Source organism: Dryobates pubescens, chromosome 14, assembly GCF_014839835.1.
Source record: "Dryobates pubescens isolate bDryPub1 chromosome 14, bDryPub1.pri, whole genome shotgun sequence".
NCBI classification, from domain to species: domain Eukaryota; kingdom Metazoa; phylum Chordata; class Aves; order Piciformes; family Picidae; genus Dryobates; species Dryobates pubescens.
Genome location: NC_071625.1, coordinates 23,985,896 through 24,006,151, shown reverse-complemented (window position 1 = coordinate 24,006,151; position 20,256 = coordinate 23,985,896). Strand labels below are relative to the sequence as shown.

Sequence of the window (20,256 nt, the reverse complement as noted above, 5' to 3'; positions counted from 1 at the left end):
GGGGTTGGAAGGGACCTCAAAAGATCATCCAGTCCAACCTCCCTGCCAGAGCAGGAACACCCAGGGCAGCTGCCTCAGGAACACATCCAGGTGGGTTTGGAATGTCTCCAGAGAAAGAGACTCCACAACCTCTCAGGGCAGCCTGCTCCAGGCCTCCAGCACCCTCACGAGGACAAATTTTTCCCTTCTGTTCCTGTGGCACCTCCTCTGCTCCAACTTGCCCCCAGTGCCCCTTGTCCTATCCTTGGACATCCCTGAGCAGAGCCTGGCTCTGTCCTCCCCACACTGCCCTGCACATCTTTATCACCAGCAATGAGGGCAGCCCTCAGGCTGCTCTGCTCCAAGTTCCAGAGCCCCAGCTCCCTCAGCCTGTCCTCACAGGGAGATGTTCCACTGCCTGCAGCAGCTTTGTGGCTCTGTGCTGGCCTCTCTCAAGCAGTTCCCTGAGGTCTTTCTTGAAGTGAGGGGCCCACAGCTGGACACAACATTCTAGATGTAGCCTCAGCAGGGCAGAGTAGAAGGGAGAAGAACCTCTCTTCACCTACTAATCACAGCCCTTCTAACACACCCCAGGATGATGTAAAGACTCTGATGTAACATACTAAATGAAGCCCATATTCCAAAGCCCATTTCATCTTGCTCAATCAAATTCATATATTTTTAAAGCAATAACTCTTTTTTTGCATCATCCCAAACTCTTCTTTGCAAACAGAGTTTATTTGCAAAACTACAGCTATCATCCTGTAAATGATTTGTGCACGTCAGTAGCCCAGCATGTACTGGTTGGTCCACAAAGCTGAAGACCACCTTGGAATACAGAAGTATGTAGCAAGCAGGCCTTTACATAAGAGATGAATGCGATGGCAAAGTGAGCTTCAAACTTCTTCTTCCTTGAGCTGCATTAGCTCACAGGAAGCTGCTCCCCTGCTTTTGCTGGAAGGGGGCACATGGCACTGTGTCATTACCAGCTCTTTAGTACTCAGAGGGTGCATTGCTTTGATTGTGCCAGAGCAGTTCTCTCTTACGTGGTTGCTATTGTCCTACATCATCATCATTATTAATTAAAACAAAACCAATATTTACCTAGAAGTAAAATGTCCTTATAGGCCATGGACCGTTTTGCTGCTCCAAGCAACAGGTGTTCCCCAGCATGGGCTCTTAGCAGAGCAACCTCAAGAGATAAAACAGCAGACTCATTAGAAGATAAACCAGCAAGTTCCTGGAAGGGTAAGTGAAATGAGGATACATATTGGCACGAGCGTATTCAGCTAAGGTGGCACCAGGGTGGGCTTAGGTTGGATATGAGGAACAACTTCTTTGCTGCAAGAGTGGTCAGGGATTGGAACAGGCTGCCCAGGGAGGTGGTGAAGTCCCCATCCCTGGAGGTGTCCATGAAAGGTGTGGCACTTGGGGGCATGGTTTAACAGCCATGGTGGTGTTGGGTTGACGGCTGGACTGGATGATCATAGAGTTCTTTCCCAGCCTTAATGACTCTATGATGAAGGTTCATGTTTGAGGCTGCTAGGATCCTAATGTAAAATGTTGAGTGAACTTAAAAAACATAACATTGCACTAACAGTGCCCTAGAGATGAATTGTTCTCTTCTGTCCTTGCCCAGTATTTGGTCTAGACTTTGAACACAAAGCTCTGCAAAGTAATAGCTACAATACTTGCATTTAGTTCCTAGGGCCTAGTGAAATTCTTTCCTTGAATTTTAATGGTTAAGGCTCCAGTGGACTGGAACTGACTGTTACAGTGAATTCACAGGGTCTCAGAATTGTTTTGGATGAAAAAGGCCTTCAAGATCACTTAGTTAATCCATTCTCTAACTCTGCCAAGGCTGCTGCTAAACCATGGCCCTCAGGACCACATCTCTGCCTCTTTCAAACACCTCCAGGGATGGGGATTCAATCCCTTCCTGGGCAGCCTGTGCCAGTGGTTGAGAGCCTTTTCAGTGAGGAAGTTTCTTCTCATGTCCAACCTAAACCTCCCCTGGTATAACCTGAGGCCATTTCTTCTCATCCTATCACACGTGAGTAGGGAGAAGAACCAAACTTCCACCTCACTCCAACCTCTCCCAGGGAGAGCAATGAGGTCTCCCCTCAGCCTCCTTTTCTCCAGACGAAACAACCCCAGGTCCCTCAGCTGCTTCTCACCAGCTCCTCCTCTCCAGACCCTTCAGCAGCTTTGTTGTCTCTTTCCAGATAAGCTTCAGCCCCTCAATGTCCTTCTTGTGGTGACTGCCCCAAAACTGAATCCAGGAGTCAAGGTGTGGCCTCCCCAGTGCTGAGTCCTGGGGGACAATCACTGCCCTTGCCCTTCCCTGCTCAGGCTACTGCTGATCCAGACCAGGATGCTGGTGGCATTCTCGGTCACCTACACACACACTGGCTCATCTTCAGCTGGCTGTTGACCAGCACCACATTTGAAACACTACCAGTGCTTCATTTTTCTTACTTTGAACTAAAAAATTCTGTGGCCTTTCAAAGAGCTTTTCCTCCCCCCAAAAGCCAGGTTACGCTAAAATAGCCACTGCTGTCAGCAAAAAACAAACCTGACTCATACCAGGAAGGCTCTTCAAATTGTGGTCAGCAGCTTGCTCCTTGCCAGCTATTCACTTCCCTTTGGTTTCAGCCCTGAAACTTCAGCCCTGGCCACTATTTCCTCATGGAACTCTTTTCTTAGGGATTCAAGCCAGTGCTTTATAAATGATGGAGAGATATGAAGCACTGAAGGATACTTCTGCCCTTGTCTGTGACAGGGAGGCTGGATCTAGATGACCTTTAAGGTGCCGTTCAATCCAAACCACCGTATGACTCTACATGTTAAGACTTCTCAGGTTCTCAATGGAGTTAACTTATCTAGTGTGGCCTGCTCTGTGGTGTGCAAATCTGGCTGATGCCCAGATCAGGAACCTTCTGTTGGAAAGCAGCTGCTTTATTTTATAACTTAATGCACAATGCCCCTTAGGAAGAGGCTGTCACAAATGGAGAATCATTATAACCTCTTTGTCTCTACTCTTCTAAAGTACCTAAGGTTCTGGGGTATTTCCCATCACAGAATCATAGGATGGATTGCTTTGGAAGGGTTCTCAAAGATCATCCAGTTCTAACCCTCATGCCATAGGCAGGGACACCTCCCACTAGACCAGGTTTCTCAAGGCCCCAGCCAGCCAGGCTTGGAATATTTGTAGGGCTTGGAGCCTCCACAGCTTCTCTGGGCAACCTGTTCCAGTGCCTCACCACCCTCATGGGGACAAATTGCTTCCTAATGTCTAATCTAAAGCAATCTTCTCTCAATTCTATATGATCAGACACAAAAAAAACCCCAGAAAAAATAAAATGGCTTTATCACAACATTTAAATACCACAGAAATAACAGGACAGTACATTAAACTTTTCCTTTTGGTCTCCTCTTATACCTGGTCATCCAGAGGTAATTCACAGAAGCCTGGAATATATTTAGCCCATTCCACCAGGACCAGGAGCTGTTGCTTCATAGATTCACAGACATCACTAATACCAGCAATTTTCTTAACACTTATGTCAGTGCTAGCATCAGGACTGGGGACTGAGATCTGGCCATAGCAGGAGAGAAAAAAGTAACAAAGTTAAATTTCACCTAATTGCATTTTCACTGCTTAACAGCATGTTCAAGAAAAAAAACCCAAACACATCAGCAGTAATCATGCATCCACTGGAGAAATTCCTTGCCCATATGGACCATTAAGCTACACACAAACCTGATTTGATTTCTCATCACGACCACTGGGTATTAGAGGATGTAAACAATTGCAGTGTTTGCATCGTGATCCAATCTCTGCTCATTCCAAATTGCTGTTTTAAAAATATAATGGAGCCCTCATGATTTGCAGGGGAAGAGGTGAAGGGTCTATTCCCTTCCCTCATTTCAGGGAAAAAAGCAGCGCATAGTGGGATGCAGTAACACGAAGGGCAAAGAGAGAGGTAAAGGGGGAGCAGGTTCTTCTGCAGAAGGCAAACCAAGGGCTTTGCAGTGCCTGGAGGAGAATGGTTTCTCTTGATGAAGCAGCAGCATAGGCTCTGAACATGAGATGCTGCAGAGCAAGTGTAGGAGTGTGCATTAGACCACCTGCAGTGAACAGTGTTGTGTGAAATAAGAAAAGGGTAGTATCTGCCTGGGTCTGAAGCTGGGGCACTGTCACATCATCACTGAGCCAAATCATGGAATTCTTAATGACTTTTCAAGGAAGCGAACAAAACCAGGGTTGCTCTTGAACCAGACAGCAAAAGGCAACAGAGAACCAAGCCTGAGAAGAGAATGTCAGTTTATAGCTGACAGCACACCACAGAAAGGGAAAAAAGTGAAGATGATGAAGAAAAAAGAAAAAGAAGAGAAAAAAAGGGAATGGGAAGAGAGAAAAAGAAAAAAGAAAAAGAAGGAAAAAAGAAAAAGAAAAAGAAAAAGAAAAAGAAAAAGAAAAAGAAAAAGAAAAACAAGAAAAAGAAAAAGGAAAACAAGAAAAAAAGGAAAAGAAAAATAAGAAAAAGGAAAACAAGAAAAAGAAAAGAAAATAAAATGTTAAAAACTAAGGAAAAAAAGAAAAAAATAAGAAAAAAGAAGAAGAAAAAAGAAAGGAAAAAAAGGAAAAGGAAAAGAGGTAAGAAGAAAAAGAAGATCTGAGAGAGTGTCTCTTTTCAGACAGGTCATTTGTGAAATCCCTGCTGCAATCCTCAGTCCATTTCTAGTGTCTGTTTTAGGAACTGAAGTTGAAAATCCTGACTGTCAGGTCATGTGAGAGCCACCAGAATGATTCATTCTAGAAAACATCCAGTACAGAAAGAAATTAAAGAAATCCAACACACTGAACTTCTTCAGAAGAGTAAGAGAAGTCTTGACCACAGTTCAGAAGTACCTACAGAGAGTTCTGGAAGCAGGAGATTCCTAAATTCACAGAATGGTTTGGGTTAGAAGGGACCTTCAAGATCATCCAGTTCCAACCCCCCTGCTAAGGGCAGGACTACCCCAGGTTGCCCAAGGCCTCATCCAACCTGGCCTTGAACACCTCCAGGGAGGGGGCATCCACCACCTCCCTGGGCAACCTCTTCCAGTGTCTCACCACCCTCACTGGAAAGAATTTCTTCATCTCCAGCCTCAATCTCCCCTCTTCCAGCTCAGAGCTATTGCTCCTTATCCTGTCACTCCCAGCCCTTGTCAAAAGTCCCTCCCCAGCTCTCCTGCAATCCCTTCAGGCACTGGAAAGCTGCTCTAAGGTCTCCCCAGAGCCTTCTCTCCAGGCTGAACAGTCCCAATTGCCCCAGCCTGTCCCCACAGAGGAGGTTCTTCAGTCCTCTGATCATGGTCATGGCCTCCTCTGGACCCTTTCAAGCAGCCCCAGAACTGGGGCAGTGCTGCAGGTAGGGTCTCAGCAGAGCAGAGCAGAGGGGTAGAATCCCCTCCCTGTGCTGCTGCTCTTCCTGCTTTGGATGCAGCCCAGCACACAGCTGCCTGCCGGGCTGTCAGTGACCATTGCTGGCTCACAGGGAGTTTTTCACCAACTGACACCCCCAAGTCCTTCTCATCCAGGCTGCTCTCTATCCATTCTCTGCCCAGCCTGAATTTGTGCTTGGGACTGCCCTGACCCAGGTGCAGGACCTTGCACTCAGCCTTGTTAAACTTCATGAAGTTGGCTTGGGCCCATACATGGCAATGCTCCAGGCCAGGAATCTGCCATCTGATGGCAAGAATGGGTGAGATCGTGATTCCATTTCAGCCAGTTCTTACTCCTGAATTGCATGCACCAGTTGGAAATGATTAAGGGAGTAAAACCAACAACAACAAAAAAGCACAATAAGCAAGTTCAAAGAATTACAGAGGAGGTGAAACAGATCTATTTTTCATGTCCTATAGGTATGAAAGGTAGGAACGTCCATTATGTTCATCCAGCCTGTGCAGACACCTTATAGCTGCCAAAGACTCTCATCCAGTAATTCCTGCATCAATTCTGCACAGACAGATCCACCTGAAGAGAGATGCTGATAAAGGATGGGATTACAAAACATTTGGGGAGGTATAAATCAGTCAGTGTGGAATCATAAAGGTAGCAGTTAAATTCTAAGTAAGTTAGTAAGGGGTGCAAGAAGGCAAGATCAATGGCTATGATTTATCTGAGGTGCAGAAGAGGACTGGAGACTGTTCCATTCAGCAATTGATTGGACAGGAGGGAAAGAAAAGGGGAAAAAAATAGAAAAGAAAATGAAGTTCAGATGAGACAAAGAAAATTTGCAAGCGAGCTGTGAATAGGCTGCAGTTGGAACACTTCTGTTTGCCTTGTTTATAAGGGCTGGGGATATTAAAAACGGAGTTTTCAAAAGGATAGGAGGAAATGAGTGTCCACACCCCTTTGAATGTAATGGCTGTGGACAGTTTTATTCCCTGGTGTTTCATGGGAAAGCCAGCCTCAAGGATAGATAGATGCCACCAGCTGCCTGAGACAGCAACTGATTTAAAAGCAGTAGGAACCATAAAGCTTTATGAAGGAAGGCGCCTAGGACATATTGTCCTGGAGAAAGCAGGCCAGCTTTTATTGACTTTGCTTTAAGAATGTCTCCCATCACTGATTCTTTCCCTGGGAAGAGGAAGCTGGTTGCATTTTGGAAGCAGAGAAAAACTCATCTCAGCAAATCTATTTAACACAAGAAAAAATACTTTAAGAAAATAATTAAAACCAAAACAAAGTGGGAAAGTATTTAGTTGGGGAACACAGCGGTCTCTCGAAGTCATCAAACCCTTGGGGGGCAGCTGTCATACCTGACGAGAGAGCGCCTCAGCTTGCGACAGGGTGCTAATGGAGGGGATGTTGCAGCTGTCAAAAGTGTTTCTGCGAGTGCTGATCCTGTCCCGTTCGTTCTGGACGGCTGCAAAAGAAGCACAACCTCACCGAGGGGCCCGTGGGCACTGCCCGGCAGCACCGCGCCCTCAGCTCCCGCGGCAGCTCCGGCTCCTGAAAGAGGATCTTGTGTGCTGAGGGAGGATGGCAATGGAAAACTGGACAGCAGGCACGGAACTATCAGCACTTCTGGGGCTGGCTAGCCAGCCACCTCCCACCAGCCCAGGTTGCTCAAAGTCTCACCCAGCCTGGCCCTGAACAAATCCAGGGAGGGGGCAGCCACAGCCTCCCTGGGCAACCTGTTCCAGTGTCTCACCACCCTCACTGTCAAGAATTTCTCTCTCGTCTCACAGTGTCACAGTATCACTAAAGTTGGAAGAGATCTCCAGTCTCAATCTCCCCTCTTCCAACTCAAAGCACACCTGGTGAGTTTTCTGTGTATTTATAGTGGTCCCAGTGGGAGAGGTTGGGTCACTACAAGTTGGGTTTTCTTCCTCCACAGCTGCTCAGTGATCTTCATGGGTTTATAGATTCATGGAAGGGGTTGGAAGGGACCCGAAAGATCCAACTCCCCTGTCAAGATCAACCCTCCCTACCAAAGGCAGGGACACCTCCCACCAGCCCTGGTTACTCAAGGCCTCATCCAACCTGGCCTTGAACACCTCCATGGAGGGAGCATCTACAACCTCCCTGGGCAACCTGTCCCAGCATCTCCCCACCTTCACTCTAAAGACTTTCTTCCTACTTTCCAGTCACTGATGAATCACAGGGAAGTGCTTCAATTTTCTCCTGTGCATACATAATTTTGGATTATCTAGCTGGATTCTCTGTCTGCCTAAAGCTATTTTGTCACTTCAGGCTAAAACTGCTTGAAAACAGAGACTCTAAGAGGAAGGGGGAATATCTGCTCCAAGAGGGATTCAGAAAATCATAGAATGGTAGGGGTTGGAAAGGACCTCTGGAGATCAGCAAGTCCTACCCCACTGGGTTATAGGACTTTCACCAGTTCAAGCCTTTCTCATTTTTACCCTGAAGAAAGTGATTTACTAGAAACAAGCTGAGGAACTATCACCTAGACTATGCTAGAGTCATGCTATGAGACATGACACAAGCAGTGACATTCACAGCTCAGCCTTTGAGCACTGAGAAGCTTTGAGCAAACATGGCTTGGATGCATTGAACCATGGAATGTTACAGGGATTGGGACCAGAGGAGGCAGAATGATGTAAATTAGGTTAAAAGTTTTCTGCAGGACCTATCTTCACTTCATAAACATGAGTCAGCAGCAAGACTCACAGTGATGTCAGGTAGCCATGGACCAGGCTGTGTTAGTGCCTTTGAAGGAAGTGGTTATTTCTGAGTTGGGCTCCTCAGTACACAAAAGATGCTGGAAAACTGGGCAGTGTCCAGCAAAGAGCTATGGACATGTAACCCACAAGAAGCATAATGTGAAGCAGAGACATCCTTATGTGGACAAGACAGGACCAAGGTGGAGCTGGGGGATTTCATTTCTGGAGTTTACAGAAAATGGAGTCAGATTCTTCTCCAATGTGCCATGAGAAGACAAGAGGCAATGGACACTAACTGCAGGAAGACACATTCCAATTAGCCATAAGGGGAAAAACTCTTCCCAATGAGGGTGGTCAAGCACTGAAAGAAGCTTTTTGAGAGGAGTTGTGGAATCTGCCCTCTCAAGAACTGTATGAACCTGGCTAAACATGGTCCCAGGCAACCTGACTGAATCTAGACATCAGCCTGACTTTTAAGGAGGGGCTGAACTAAATGACTTCCAGATGTCCCTTCTGAGCCAAGCTAGTCTTGAACTCCAGGCTTTGAGAGCCTGTGAAGCTCTGCTTTTTGCAACACTTCTAGGGCTGCTGCAGACATTGAGGTCTCCCTTCATGTCAGACTGATAATAGCTCTACAATATGGTGCTGATTTTCATGGCCCAAATTCCCAAAGGCCACACTTGTGTCCAAGGAGATCCACCAGAGCTAGCAAACCTAGCTCAAGCATACAGTGGAAGGCTGGTTGGAAAGGCCACATCCGGCTCCAAGGAGAAAAGCCTCATCCCAAAAGGAGCACTGGAGTATAGATATATTCCAGACAAAACAAAAAAAAAAAGAAGAAAAGAAACTGCTTCCTTTATCATAGGAAAGTTTTGTAGAGACTAAAAAATCTGATGGCCAAGGCAGAGCACAGGAGAAGTGCACACTGACGCTGCAGCCTGACCCTCAGGCAGGTACACCCTGCTCCCCACAAAACTGATTCACAGATTGCATCAGGTTGGAAGGGACCCTCAAAAGACATCTTGTCCAATCCCCCTGCATTCATCAGGGACACCTCCAACAAGAACAGGCTGCCCAAGGCCACATCCAGTCTGAGCTTGAATGTCTCCAGGGACAGGGCCTCAACCCCAGCCCTGGGCAGCCTGTTCCAGTGTCTCCCCACCCTCACTGTGCAGAACTTCCTCCTGATGTCCAACCTAACTCTGCCCTGTTCCAGTTTCAGACCATTGCCCCTTGTCCTAACCTCACAGTCCCTCTCCAGTCTTCTTGTAGGTACCCTTCAGATACTGAATCATAGCTCTAAGGTCCCCCTGGAGCCTTCTCATCGCCAGGCTGAACAGCCCAAATTCTTTCAGTCTGTCCCCACAGCAGAGGCTCTGGACTTGCTCCATCAGTTCTATGTCTCTGTTGTGTTTAAGTCCCATAGCTGACACAGGTCTCCAAGTAAGGCCTCACCAGAGCGGAGCAGAGGGGCAGAATCACCTCTCTGGATCTCCTGGCCAAGCTTCTTTTGATGCAGCCCAGGCTGCCCTTTGGCTTCTGGGCTGCAAGCAACCACTGTTGGCAAAACCAGGCAGCAAAGGCTGTGTTTTGAACTAGCTCAGGATGTCTTTTGCTCTACACCCTAACTTCCAGTGAAGGAGCAGCCCCAACAATGTGACACAAAATTCCTCTGATATTCCCACTGTCTGTATTTCCCTCTTGCTCTGCAACTGTGGTCATCTGATTCTTTCACTGTGCCAAGAGGATGGCTGTGACCCCCAGACTTCTTCATGTCTGTCAGATACCTGAGCAACAATCTTCCCATATTAAGCCTTGATGAGATTAGAAATTTAATTAGTGAATGCAGACACTCCACTGACAGCTACAACTATTCTCCTACCCCCTACTTTCTCATTCAACTTCCTCTGTCTTACATGCTTCCTACATTTAAATTTCAGGGAAGGATCAGTAAATTGGCACTACCATTACTCAAACAGGCAGAAACAAAAATCCCAGATAATGCTTTTAAATGACTCAAGTTTGGTAAATAAAGAAGAAAAAAAAAAGAGAAGAAGTAAAAATTTCACTCTTGAAGCTTTTCCAGGACAGCATTTTGAAACAAGAATTTTTGGTGCAGGGATTCATGGCCCAAGCAGCTGCAAATTCCCTTCAAGCCCCTGGGTTTGCTACTGCTCAGAGTGTTCTAAGTGCTCACCCACCTGCAAACTTGATGATGCGTGTGTCACCTCAATACAAAAGCCTTTCTCCACCAGGAAAGGCTGAGAGCAGACTTGCCATTGGCTTTTTCTGCTGGAGCCTCTTAAAATGTTGATTCCCCTTTAAAACTATTGCAAAGAACAAATGACTCCATTACCTTCTTTCTTCATTCCCGCTCGAAAACACTTTTTTAAGCGACAAAATCTGCATTGGTTCCTTTTGTCCTTGTCCACAACACACTGCCGGCTGAATCTGTCAGAGACAAGAAGAGGGAAGGGTGGAAAGCATTAACAGAGCAGCACTCTGATGAGGGATCACAGCATCACAGAATCGTGGAATATGCACATCCAGACACACGTACCTGCCAGGAAATCTCAATTGCACCAGGGCAAAAGGTGTAATAATGGAATGTGTTGGGTTGGAAAGGACCTCAAGGATCATCCAGCTCCATCTTCCCTGCCATGGGCAGGGACACCTCCCACCAGCCCTGGTTGCTCAAGGCCTCATCCAACCTGGCCTTGAACACCTCCAGGGAGGGGGCAGCCACAGCCTTCCTGGGCAACCTGTTCCAGTGTCTCACCACCCTCACTGTCAAGAATTTCTTCCTCATCTCCAGTCTCAATCTCCCCTCTTCCAGCTCAAAGCCCTTCCCCTCATCCTGCCACTCCCAGACCTTATCAAAAGTGCCTTTCCAGCTCTCCTGGAACCCCCTTCAGGTACTTAAAGGCTGCTCTAAAGCCTCCCCAGAGAAAGTTCTCCAGGCAACCTGTTTCAGAGAAGTCCAGGTACTCTGGGCAACCTGAAGAAGACAAGCAACAAAGCTAGCCTGTCAGAATAATGTCTATAACCCCAGATTTCTTCTGCTGATGCTTTGGATTTCTGTTTTAATTGCTCATTCTTAAAAGGTGTTTCATAACTGCTCAGTTTGCAGCAACACATGTGTGTGTGTGTAGAGACAGACAAGGGCTTTGTAATGATAGGGTGGGAGGGAATGGATTGAAGCTGGAAGAGGGGAGATTGAGACTGGAGATGACGAAGAAATTCTTGACAGGAACACATCCAGGTGGGTTTTGGAAGTCTTCAGAGGAGATTTCACAAGCCTTTCTGAGCAGCCTGCTCCAGGGCTCTGTTACTTTCACCTCATGTTAAGGTGGACCCTCCTGTGGTCCAGCTTGTACCTGTTGTTCCTTGCCCTATCACTGGGCACCACCAAACAGAGCCTGGCACCTTCATCCTGACACCCACCCCTCAGATATTTATAGACATTGATCAGATCCCCTCTCAGTCTTTTCTTCTCCAGCCTAAACATCCCCAGGGCTCCCAACCTTTCCTCACAGCAGAGATGTTCTAGTTCCCCAGTTATCCCTGTAGCTCTCCGTTGGGACTCTCCAGCAGGTCTCTGTCTCTCATGAACTGGGGAGCCACAAACTGGACACAGTATTACAGGTGTGGTCTCACCAGGGCAGAGTATCCCTGTTTAATACCTACAAGGGAGTCTTACCCTTACAAGAGTGTTAAGCAACCAAGGAGGCACAGACCAAACCTTTTCTATCACAAGCCCCTTGTTGGCTCCTTTAGAGATTTATCTAAACTCACAGAGGTTTCCACACATTCTGTGTACAGCTTAAAACTGCTATTTTCTGGACTTGTGCTTGCACAGAGCAATTTGTCCAACACAGTGCACAGCCCTGCAGTGTGAGAATTTGGGCTGCCAGACATCTGGAATTTAGCTGATTGCCATTCAGACTGATGGGGGAAAATGATCACCTTAAAGAGCAATGTGTCACCCAGAGCAGGAAGAGGTGCAGATGGGCTTGTACAGCCTTTAAAACAAGATTCATAAGTCTTAGACTTTCTACTCAGAAACCACCTTCATGAGAAAAAAATAAAGGGAAAAGAACTCTAAGGAAGCAGTTAAGAATGACACTGCCACACTGCCAGTGAAAATAAGAACTTTTTTGCCTTTTGTTTTGGTTCTTCTCAGGAGATGACCTTTGTTATCATAAACAAAAGAGTGCAACGGCTCTTGAGTGATAAAATTATATCATTGAGTCATAGAATGTTTTGGGTTGGAATGGTTAGCTGTTGGAAACCACTGCTCAGACCCATCAGTGCCACACTCTGTGTGATGGAGAGGATCTATAAAACTGCTCTTCTTCGTAGAATCACAGAATGATTTAGATTGGAAAGGACCTTAAAGCTCTTCTAGTTTCAACCCCCTGCCATGGACAGGGACACTTTCTACTAGGACTGATTACTCAAAGCTTCATCCAGCTTGGCTTGGGACACTTCCAGGAGTGAAGTCTCTGCAACCTCTTTGGGCAGTAACGTCAAAAGACATCTGGACTGCAGCACCTGGGATATGTAACACCAAGCAGTCCTGAAGCAGGGAGCTCTTTTGCCACCACAAGAATGTACACCGAATCACACACTCTTCCAAAATGCTGGCTAGAGTTCATTAAGGAAAAGCTGAAAATCCCCTGAGATGGCTCTGAGAAGTCTGAGCAGTGAAGGTGATTTTTGCTGGATTTGCTTAACTGAGTGGCAGTGGAGGAAGCTGGGAGCTACCTGCAGGTGTAGACGTGGTTCTTGCGGATGCTGCGCCTGAAGAAGCCCTTGCAGCCGTCGCAGCTGGAAGCACCGTAATGCTTGCCGGTGGCTCGGTCTCCACATATTGCACACAGGCTGCTGACCCCGCTGTCAGCAGCATTCATGTTGACAGCTTCTCCTGAACTGTCTGAGGAGAGGCAACAACAACAGACACAGTTATGGACAAGGCTTCCAGCAACCACCCCGCAAACGATTGGCACCTAAAGGGAGACTTGCTCTAGCCTTTGTTATTTGCAGCTTGATTTCGACAGGGCTATGAATCCGACTGCAGCTGGAAGGCATTAAGAAGAGTGTGGCCAATAGGTCGAGGGAGGTTCCCCAGCCCCTCTACTCTGTCCTGATGAGTATTGTGTCCAGTTCTGGGCTCCCCAGTTCCAGAAGGACAAAGAACTACTGAATAGAGTCCAGCACAGGGCCACTAACATGCTGAGGGGCCTGGGGCATCTCTCATGTGAAGAGAGGCTGAGAGACCTGGGGCTGGTTAGGCTGGAGAAGAGAAGGCTGAGGGAGGATCATACCAGCACTTGTAAACGCCTAAGGGATGAGTGTCAGGAAGATGAGGCCACACTTCTCATTGCTCACCAGTGACAGGAGAGGAGGTAATGGTCAGAAATCTGAACGTAGGAAGTTCCATGCAAACATGAGAAGGAAGTTCTTTACTTTGAGGGTGGCAGAGTGTTGGAGCAGGCTGCCCAGAGACGTGGTGGAGTCTCTGTCTCTGGAGAATGTCAAGGATGTGTTCCTGTGTGACCCTGCCTTGGCAGGGGTGTTGGGCTTGATGATCTCCAGAAGTCCCTTCCAACCCCTGCCATGCTGTGATTCTGTGTGCTTTTGTTGTGCTTACTCAGAGTGAGTTCTTTTTCAAGTGAACAAAAATGTTAACTTTCAAAGTTATACAGAAGTTAACAGAATTTCTAAAGTTAAGAACACACAGTTTGATTCCAAACCCTTCCCAAGCTGAAAAGGGTTAAAACCTGAAGTGCAGCTCTGCCTGATAATTACAGACACCAGCATGAAGAGGAGCTCTGGCTCCCAGCAGCGGTGCCCAGTTATTGCACAGCAGTTCTAAAGGGGAGCTGGCAAGAAAAGGCAAAGATCATGGAGTAACAGAATCAAAGAAACACAGAACCCCAGAATTAGAGAATTGTAAACCAGAGAATCACAGAATTATAGAATCATAGAGCTGCAGGATTATAGAATCATAGAAATGTAGAAACATGTGATTAGAGAATTATGGAATCGCAGAAATAGAGATTGATAGAATTATGGACTTACAGAATCACTGAATTGTAGAATCACAGAAATACAGCATTAGAGAATCACAGAATTTCAGAATCACAGGAATGTAGAATTCTAGAATGACAGAGCTACAGGATCATAGACTGACAGAATCATCACCTTTCTGGGAAAGAGAGAGCACAAGGGAGGCTCTGCAAACCAGAGCATGCCTTGTACGTTGCAACAAGCTGGCACTGATATTTGTGTGCAGGTCTAAGAGATAAATGAACTCAGATAAACCAGACAGTTTGGTTAACCTTGACCTTAAGCAATGGCTGTGACAGCTTCCCTTTGCATACAGAACAGAATCACAGAATCGTGTAAGGCGCAGGAGCATCCAGTCCAACCATTCTCTAACTCTACCAAGGCTGGGGCTAAGCCATGGCCCTCAGCACCACATCTCTGCCTCTTTGAAACACCTTCCTGGGGAGCCTCTTCCGGCCTGGCCTTGAACACCTCCAAGTGGGAGGCATCCACAGCCCCTCCAGGCAACCTGTTCCAGAGTCTCACCACCCTCATATTGAAGAAATTCTTCCTATGTTCCAGTCTAACCCTGCTCTCCCTCAGCTTCAAACCATTCCCCCCTATCCTTAGACCCCCTCATAAAGGGTCCTTCTGCAGCCTTCCTGGAGGATCCCTTCAGTACTGGAAGGCAGCTCTAAGGTCCTCCCAGAGTCTTCTCTTCTCCAGGATGAACACCCCCAGCTCCCTCAGCCTCTCCTCACAGCAGAACTTCTCCAGCCCTTGGATCATCTTTGCAGCCTCCCCCAGACTCACTCCAGCAGCTCTGTGTCCTCCTTCTGCTGGGGACAGCAGAACTGGAGGCAGGATTGGAGGTGAGGTCTCAGCAGAGCAGTTAAGGGTCTGAATCCCCTCTCTTGCCCTGCTGGCCACACTCCTCTGGCTACAGCCCAGCACACAGCTGCCTGCTGGACTGCATGAGGGCACTGCTGGCTCCTGGGGAGCTGCTCAGCAACCAACAGCCCCAACCACCCAACTTCTCTGTAAAACACAAAGCATGGTGCTTCTTTTCTCTTTGTCTAAAGAGCTCTGTTTACATTCTAAGCTCTTCAGGAGAGATGGAAAATTCTGTGGTGTGTTTGTGTAACACCTTTCTGTTGGAGCTGGTACAATAGGAATAATATAGAGGGGTACTCTAACAGCAACCTGTTCCAGTGTCTCCCCACCCTCACTGGAAAGAATTTCTTCCTCATCTCCAGTCTCAGTCGCCCCTATTTCAGCTCAAAGCCATTGTCACTCATCCTGTCACTCCCAGCCCTTGTCAGAAGTCTCTCCCCAGCGCTCCTGGAGCCCCTTCAGGTACTGGAAGTCTGCTCTAAGGTCTCCCCAGAGCCCTTATATTTAATACATCAGGTCTATAATTTAGGACACAGTTATTTTCCTTGGTATTATCCATAGAATCATTTAGGTTGGAAAAGACCCTTAGGATCATGAAGTCAAAATGTTTATCTCTTCTGAAACAAATGTCTGGGAAATTGCCCTTAATTTACAAAATTATTTTGATTTCAACAGAAATCAAAGCAGGAAATCAACAGACAAAGATGGTTAAACTTCCCTGCACACTTCTTGTAGATTTAGACAGCTATAAGCCACACATGGGCATGTTCATAGAATCATAGAACTGTTTTGGTTGGAAGAGACATTTAAGATCATCAAGTCCAACCTTCAACCTAAGACCACCATGGCCACTAAACCATGATCCAACTCTCAGTTCCAAACAGACACTGCAAGACAGTGATTTTATAAATTCTCTAAGAAAATCAGAGACACAGAATCACAGAGTGTCAGGGGCTGGCAAGGACCTCTAGAGATCATCCAGCCCAGCCCACCTGTTAAAGCAGAGTCACCCAGGGCAGGCCACACCTAGAGCCAGCTGGATTTGGAAAGTCTCCAGAGGAGACTCCACAACCTCTCTGGGCAGCCTGCTCCAGGGTTCCAGCACCCTCACACCAAACAAGTTTCTCCTCATGTTAAGATGGAACCTCCTGTGGTCCAGCTTGTACCTGTTGTTCCTTGTCCTGTCACTGGGCACCATCAAACAGAGCCTGGCAGCTCTGACACCCACTACTCAGATATTTGTAGACATTGATCAGATCTCCTCTCAGCCTTCTCTTCTCCAGTCTAAACAGCCCCAGGGCTCTCAGCTTTTCATTGCAGGACAGATGTTCAAGTCCCTTCATCATCCTCAAAGCCTCTGTTGGACCCTTTCCAGTAGATCCCTGTCTGTCTTGAACTGGGGAGCTAAACTCCAGCTAAGCGCAAGCCAAACTCTGAACAAAAACAGGCTGCACCTAATACCTAATAATTATCAAGCCAATCACTGATAGTGAATAATTGAACTGGCTCTATCACCACAGATAATGCAACCCAGCACAACCTCCCTGAGCTGCTTTCCCATTTTGTGTAACATTAACAGATCTGGAAGGGTGCCAGTCAGCAAAAAAGCAATAACAACAACAAATCACCAACAAAAGCACCCACAGCAGAGCCAAGAGCAGACAAATCATCTAAAATTCACATGATCACTGTTGATGGCTTCAATTTCATTCAGTGTGTAAAGGTCTGGGCTTTAGTTCTTCAAGGAAGACCCAAGCCTACGTTACTGGTTACTGAGTGTGTTGGAAACTGAATGTGAGACCAAACTGCAAGGCCAGCAATAAAAGCTCACCAAGGTTTTGCTTGGCAGGAAGATGTGGAAATGCAGGTGCTAAGTATTGCCCCTGCAAATCACCAAATGTTTGGGTTGCTCTTTAAAAACACAAACTACAGCAGATCTACAAATGGTCCTCTAGGGGTCAAGCACCCACTTTATAAAGGCATTAGAAGATTTGGAAAACCATTGCCTGACACTTTTCTTCCCTTTGGTAGGCTGCCACTGCCTTATTCCCTGGGCAGCACTCAGTGATGGCAGAAGAAAATGTGCTCCCTGGTTCAGATTCACGGATTGCATTGGGTTGGAAGGGGCCCTCGAAGCTCATCCTGTCCAACCCCCCTGCACTCAGCAGGGACACCTCCAACTAGAGCAGGCTGCCCAGGGCCACACTGAGCCTGGCCTTGAATGTCACAGAATCACAGAACTGTCAGGGTTGGAAGGGACCTCGAAGATCCTCTAGTTCCAAACCTCCTGCCATGGGCAGGGACACCTCCCACCAGGTTGCTCAAGGCCTCATCCAGCCTGGCCTTGAACACCTCCAGGAAGGGAGGCATTCACCTGGCCTCCCTGGGCAACCTGTTCCAGTGTCTCACCACCCTCATGGTGAAGAATTTCTTTCTAACATCTAACCTAAACCTCCCCTCCTCTAGCTTGGATCCATTCCCCCTAGTCCTGTCACTACCCTACACCCTAAAAAGTCCCTCCCCAGCTTTATTGTAGCCCTCTTCAGGGACTGGAAAGCCACAATAAGGTCTCCTTTGGAGCCTTCTCCAAACTGCACAGCCCCAACTCCCTCAGCCTGTCCCCACAGCAGAGGAGCTCCAGCCCTCTGATCATTGTTGTGGCCCTTCTCTGCACACCTTCCAGCACCTCCCCAGGGATGGGATTTCCAGCAGAACTTCTGGCTATCATCTCTCAGAAAATTTGCTACAATCAAAAGCCCACTTGCATTTAAAGTCTTCCATGAAAGAGTTTTCCCTCAGCTACACATCAGCCTCGGGAAAGCCAACATGATTTTTTTAACCTATCAGCCTAGCTCCTCCTAGAAAAGTTCAATTACCACTGAAATCAGGAAAATATTAGCCCAGCTATCAGAAATTAGGCATTAACAACCAGCAGCTAATTTTTTTTTCTCCACAAGCCCGTGGATAATTTTGCTTTGTCCTTCCAAACATTAAGACACAAATTATACTTCCATGTCTAAGCTGTCAATACTAGTTATTGATTTGCCTTACAGTAAATAAAAGCACTGCTGAATGCACCATTTTCCTCCTTTGATGAAGTGAGTGGTGACAGTGCAGCTCAGTTACTTTATTACACAAAACCTCCCTTCTCTTTTCCTTCCCATTCAAGAACCAGGCTGTTATTAACCGAGGCTTCGTGACCAAGTGCAAAAGAGCAGATTTATAGTTTGCAAACAACCCCCATGAGCTCCATTGATAAAACATTTGGCTGCCACCCCAGGGCCTGGCTAAACTTTTTTTCCCCCCTTTTCTCTGTCCCCTGACTGGATGTGGCGTGGCAGAGCCGAACTCACCGTTGCCATTGCACAGGATCTGCATGGTCTCAAACTCCAGCGCCGTGTAGGTGGGGTCTAAAACCTCACTGTAGTTGGCCATTTCCATGTCTAGGATGGGTTCTGAGAGCCTCATCATCGAATGGGAAACCAGAGAACAAGCTGCTCAGAGGGACAGCTTTGCTGTTCTGCTTCACAGTGATTGATAATCCAAAGTTAACCACAACTGTGTCACCTCTGTGCTGCAGTGGGAGGAGCTGGAAAAGTGCTTCTGCAGGCTGGATTCTACCTCTTGGTTGGGTGTTGTTTTTTTCCCCCCCTCTCTTTTATGATACAGTGCAACTCTTATGATAATCTTGGAATGCTTTATGAAATAACCTTATCAGGAGTTGTACTGGTTTCAGTTCTGGAGTGAGCTCTAGGCCAAGCGAGAAGCCCTGCGACACATCCTGTTGTCAGTGTGCGATACACCTCAGATGGACAGACTTCATCCAGCTGGAGAGGACCCTCAAAGCTCATCTTGGCCACCCCCCCTGCACTCAGCAGGGACACCTCCAACTACAGCAGGCTGCCCAGGGTCACATCCAGTCTGAGCTTGAATATCTCCAAGGACAGGGCCTCAACCACATCCCTGGGCAACCTGTTCCAGTATGTCACCTCTCATTGTGCAGAACTTCCTCCTGACATCCAACCTGAATCTGCCCTGCTCTGGTTTCAGACCATTACCCCTTGTCCTATCCCTACAGGCCCTTCTGAACAGTCCCTTCCCAGCCTGCCTGTAAGTCCCCTTCAGATATTAAACAATAGCTCTAAGGTCTCCCTGGAGCCTTCTCTTCTCCAGACTGAACAGCCCAAATTCCTTCAGTGTCCCCACAGCAAAGGTTCTCCAGCCCTCTCATCATCTTGGTGGCCCTCCTCTGGACCCACTCCATCGATCCACTCCATCAGGTCTGTGTCTCTCTTGTGACAGGGGCACCAGAGCTGGACACAGCACTGCAGGTGAGGTCTCACCAGAGCAGAAGGGCAGAATCACCTCTCTTGACCTCCTGGCCATGCTGCTTTTGATCTGCCCATTGCTGGCTCCTGTCCAGCTTCTCATTCAGCAGTACCCCCAAGTCCTTCTCTGCAGGGTTGCTCTCAATTCCATCACCCCCCAGCCTGGGTTGGCACTGTGGCTGTTCTATGTGAAGGGACTGGAAGTTCAAGTGCCATTTTGCTCTCTCTTTTCAAGCATAATAAGGAAGTCTGGGACAATTATGAGCTATCCTCTTACCCAAAACATCCTTCATCATCTTTTAAAAGACAGCTGCAAACCCTCCCTGTTTTACAACTGTTGGCATTCTCTGCCAGCAGCAATCAGCTGCCCATGCAGACATGCTCAGCCAGGACCTCCAGTGACACAAGCTGCCTACCCTCCTCCCCACTGCACTGATCACCTATGATGAGTCAGCAGCTCATCTGGGCAGCCTGCAGGATCATCTCTGCATTCTCACCATCCTAATTGCTCCCTATGAAATAAACCCAAACTTCATTTGCCCTTCTGGCTGAGAAGGTCAGTGGCATACTGGGGTATGTTAGAAGTAGGCCAAGAGAGGTTCTCCACCCACCCTGCTCTACCCTGGTGAGGCCACATCTGGAATATTGTGTCCAGCTCTGGGCCCCTCTGTTCAAGAAGGGCCTCAGCTAACTGCTTAAGAGAGTCCAGAGCAGAGCCACAGAGCTGCTGCAGGCAGTGGAACATCTCCCTGTGAGGAGAGGCTGAGGGAGCTGGGGCTCTGGAGCTTGGAGCAGAGCAGCTTCATTGCTGGTGATAAAGATGTGC

The 20,256-nt window shown here is 47.5% G+C and overlaps 1 protein-coding gene across 1 annotated transcript in view; it reads right to left on the bottom strand.

Moving 5' to 3' along the window:
* HNF4G (hepatocyte nuclear factor 4 gamma) overlaps positions 1–20,256 on the bottom strand; it is a 69,240-nt gene that overhangs the window by 3,961 nt on the left and 45,023 nt on the right. Inside the window, exons 2-6 of the mRNA XM_054167239.1 lie at positions 12,925–13,093; positions 10,514–10,608; positions 6,790–6,896; positions 3,422–3,577; positions 1,084–1,171 (exon numbers count right to left, since the gene is read on the bottom strand). Coding sequence (XP_054023214.1) covers positions 1,084–1,171; positions 3,422–3,577; positions 6,790–6,896; positions 10,514–10,608; positions 12,925–13,070 — 592 coding nt within the window. The 5' untranslated portion in view covers positions 13,071–13,093. The remainder of the gene's footprint in view (positions 1–1,083; positions 1,172–3,421; positions 3,578–6,789; positions 6,897–10,513; positions 10,609–12,924; positions 13,094–20,256) is intronic.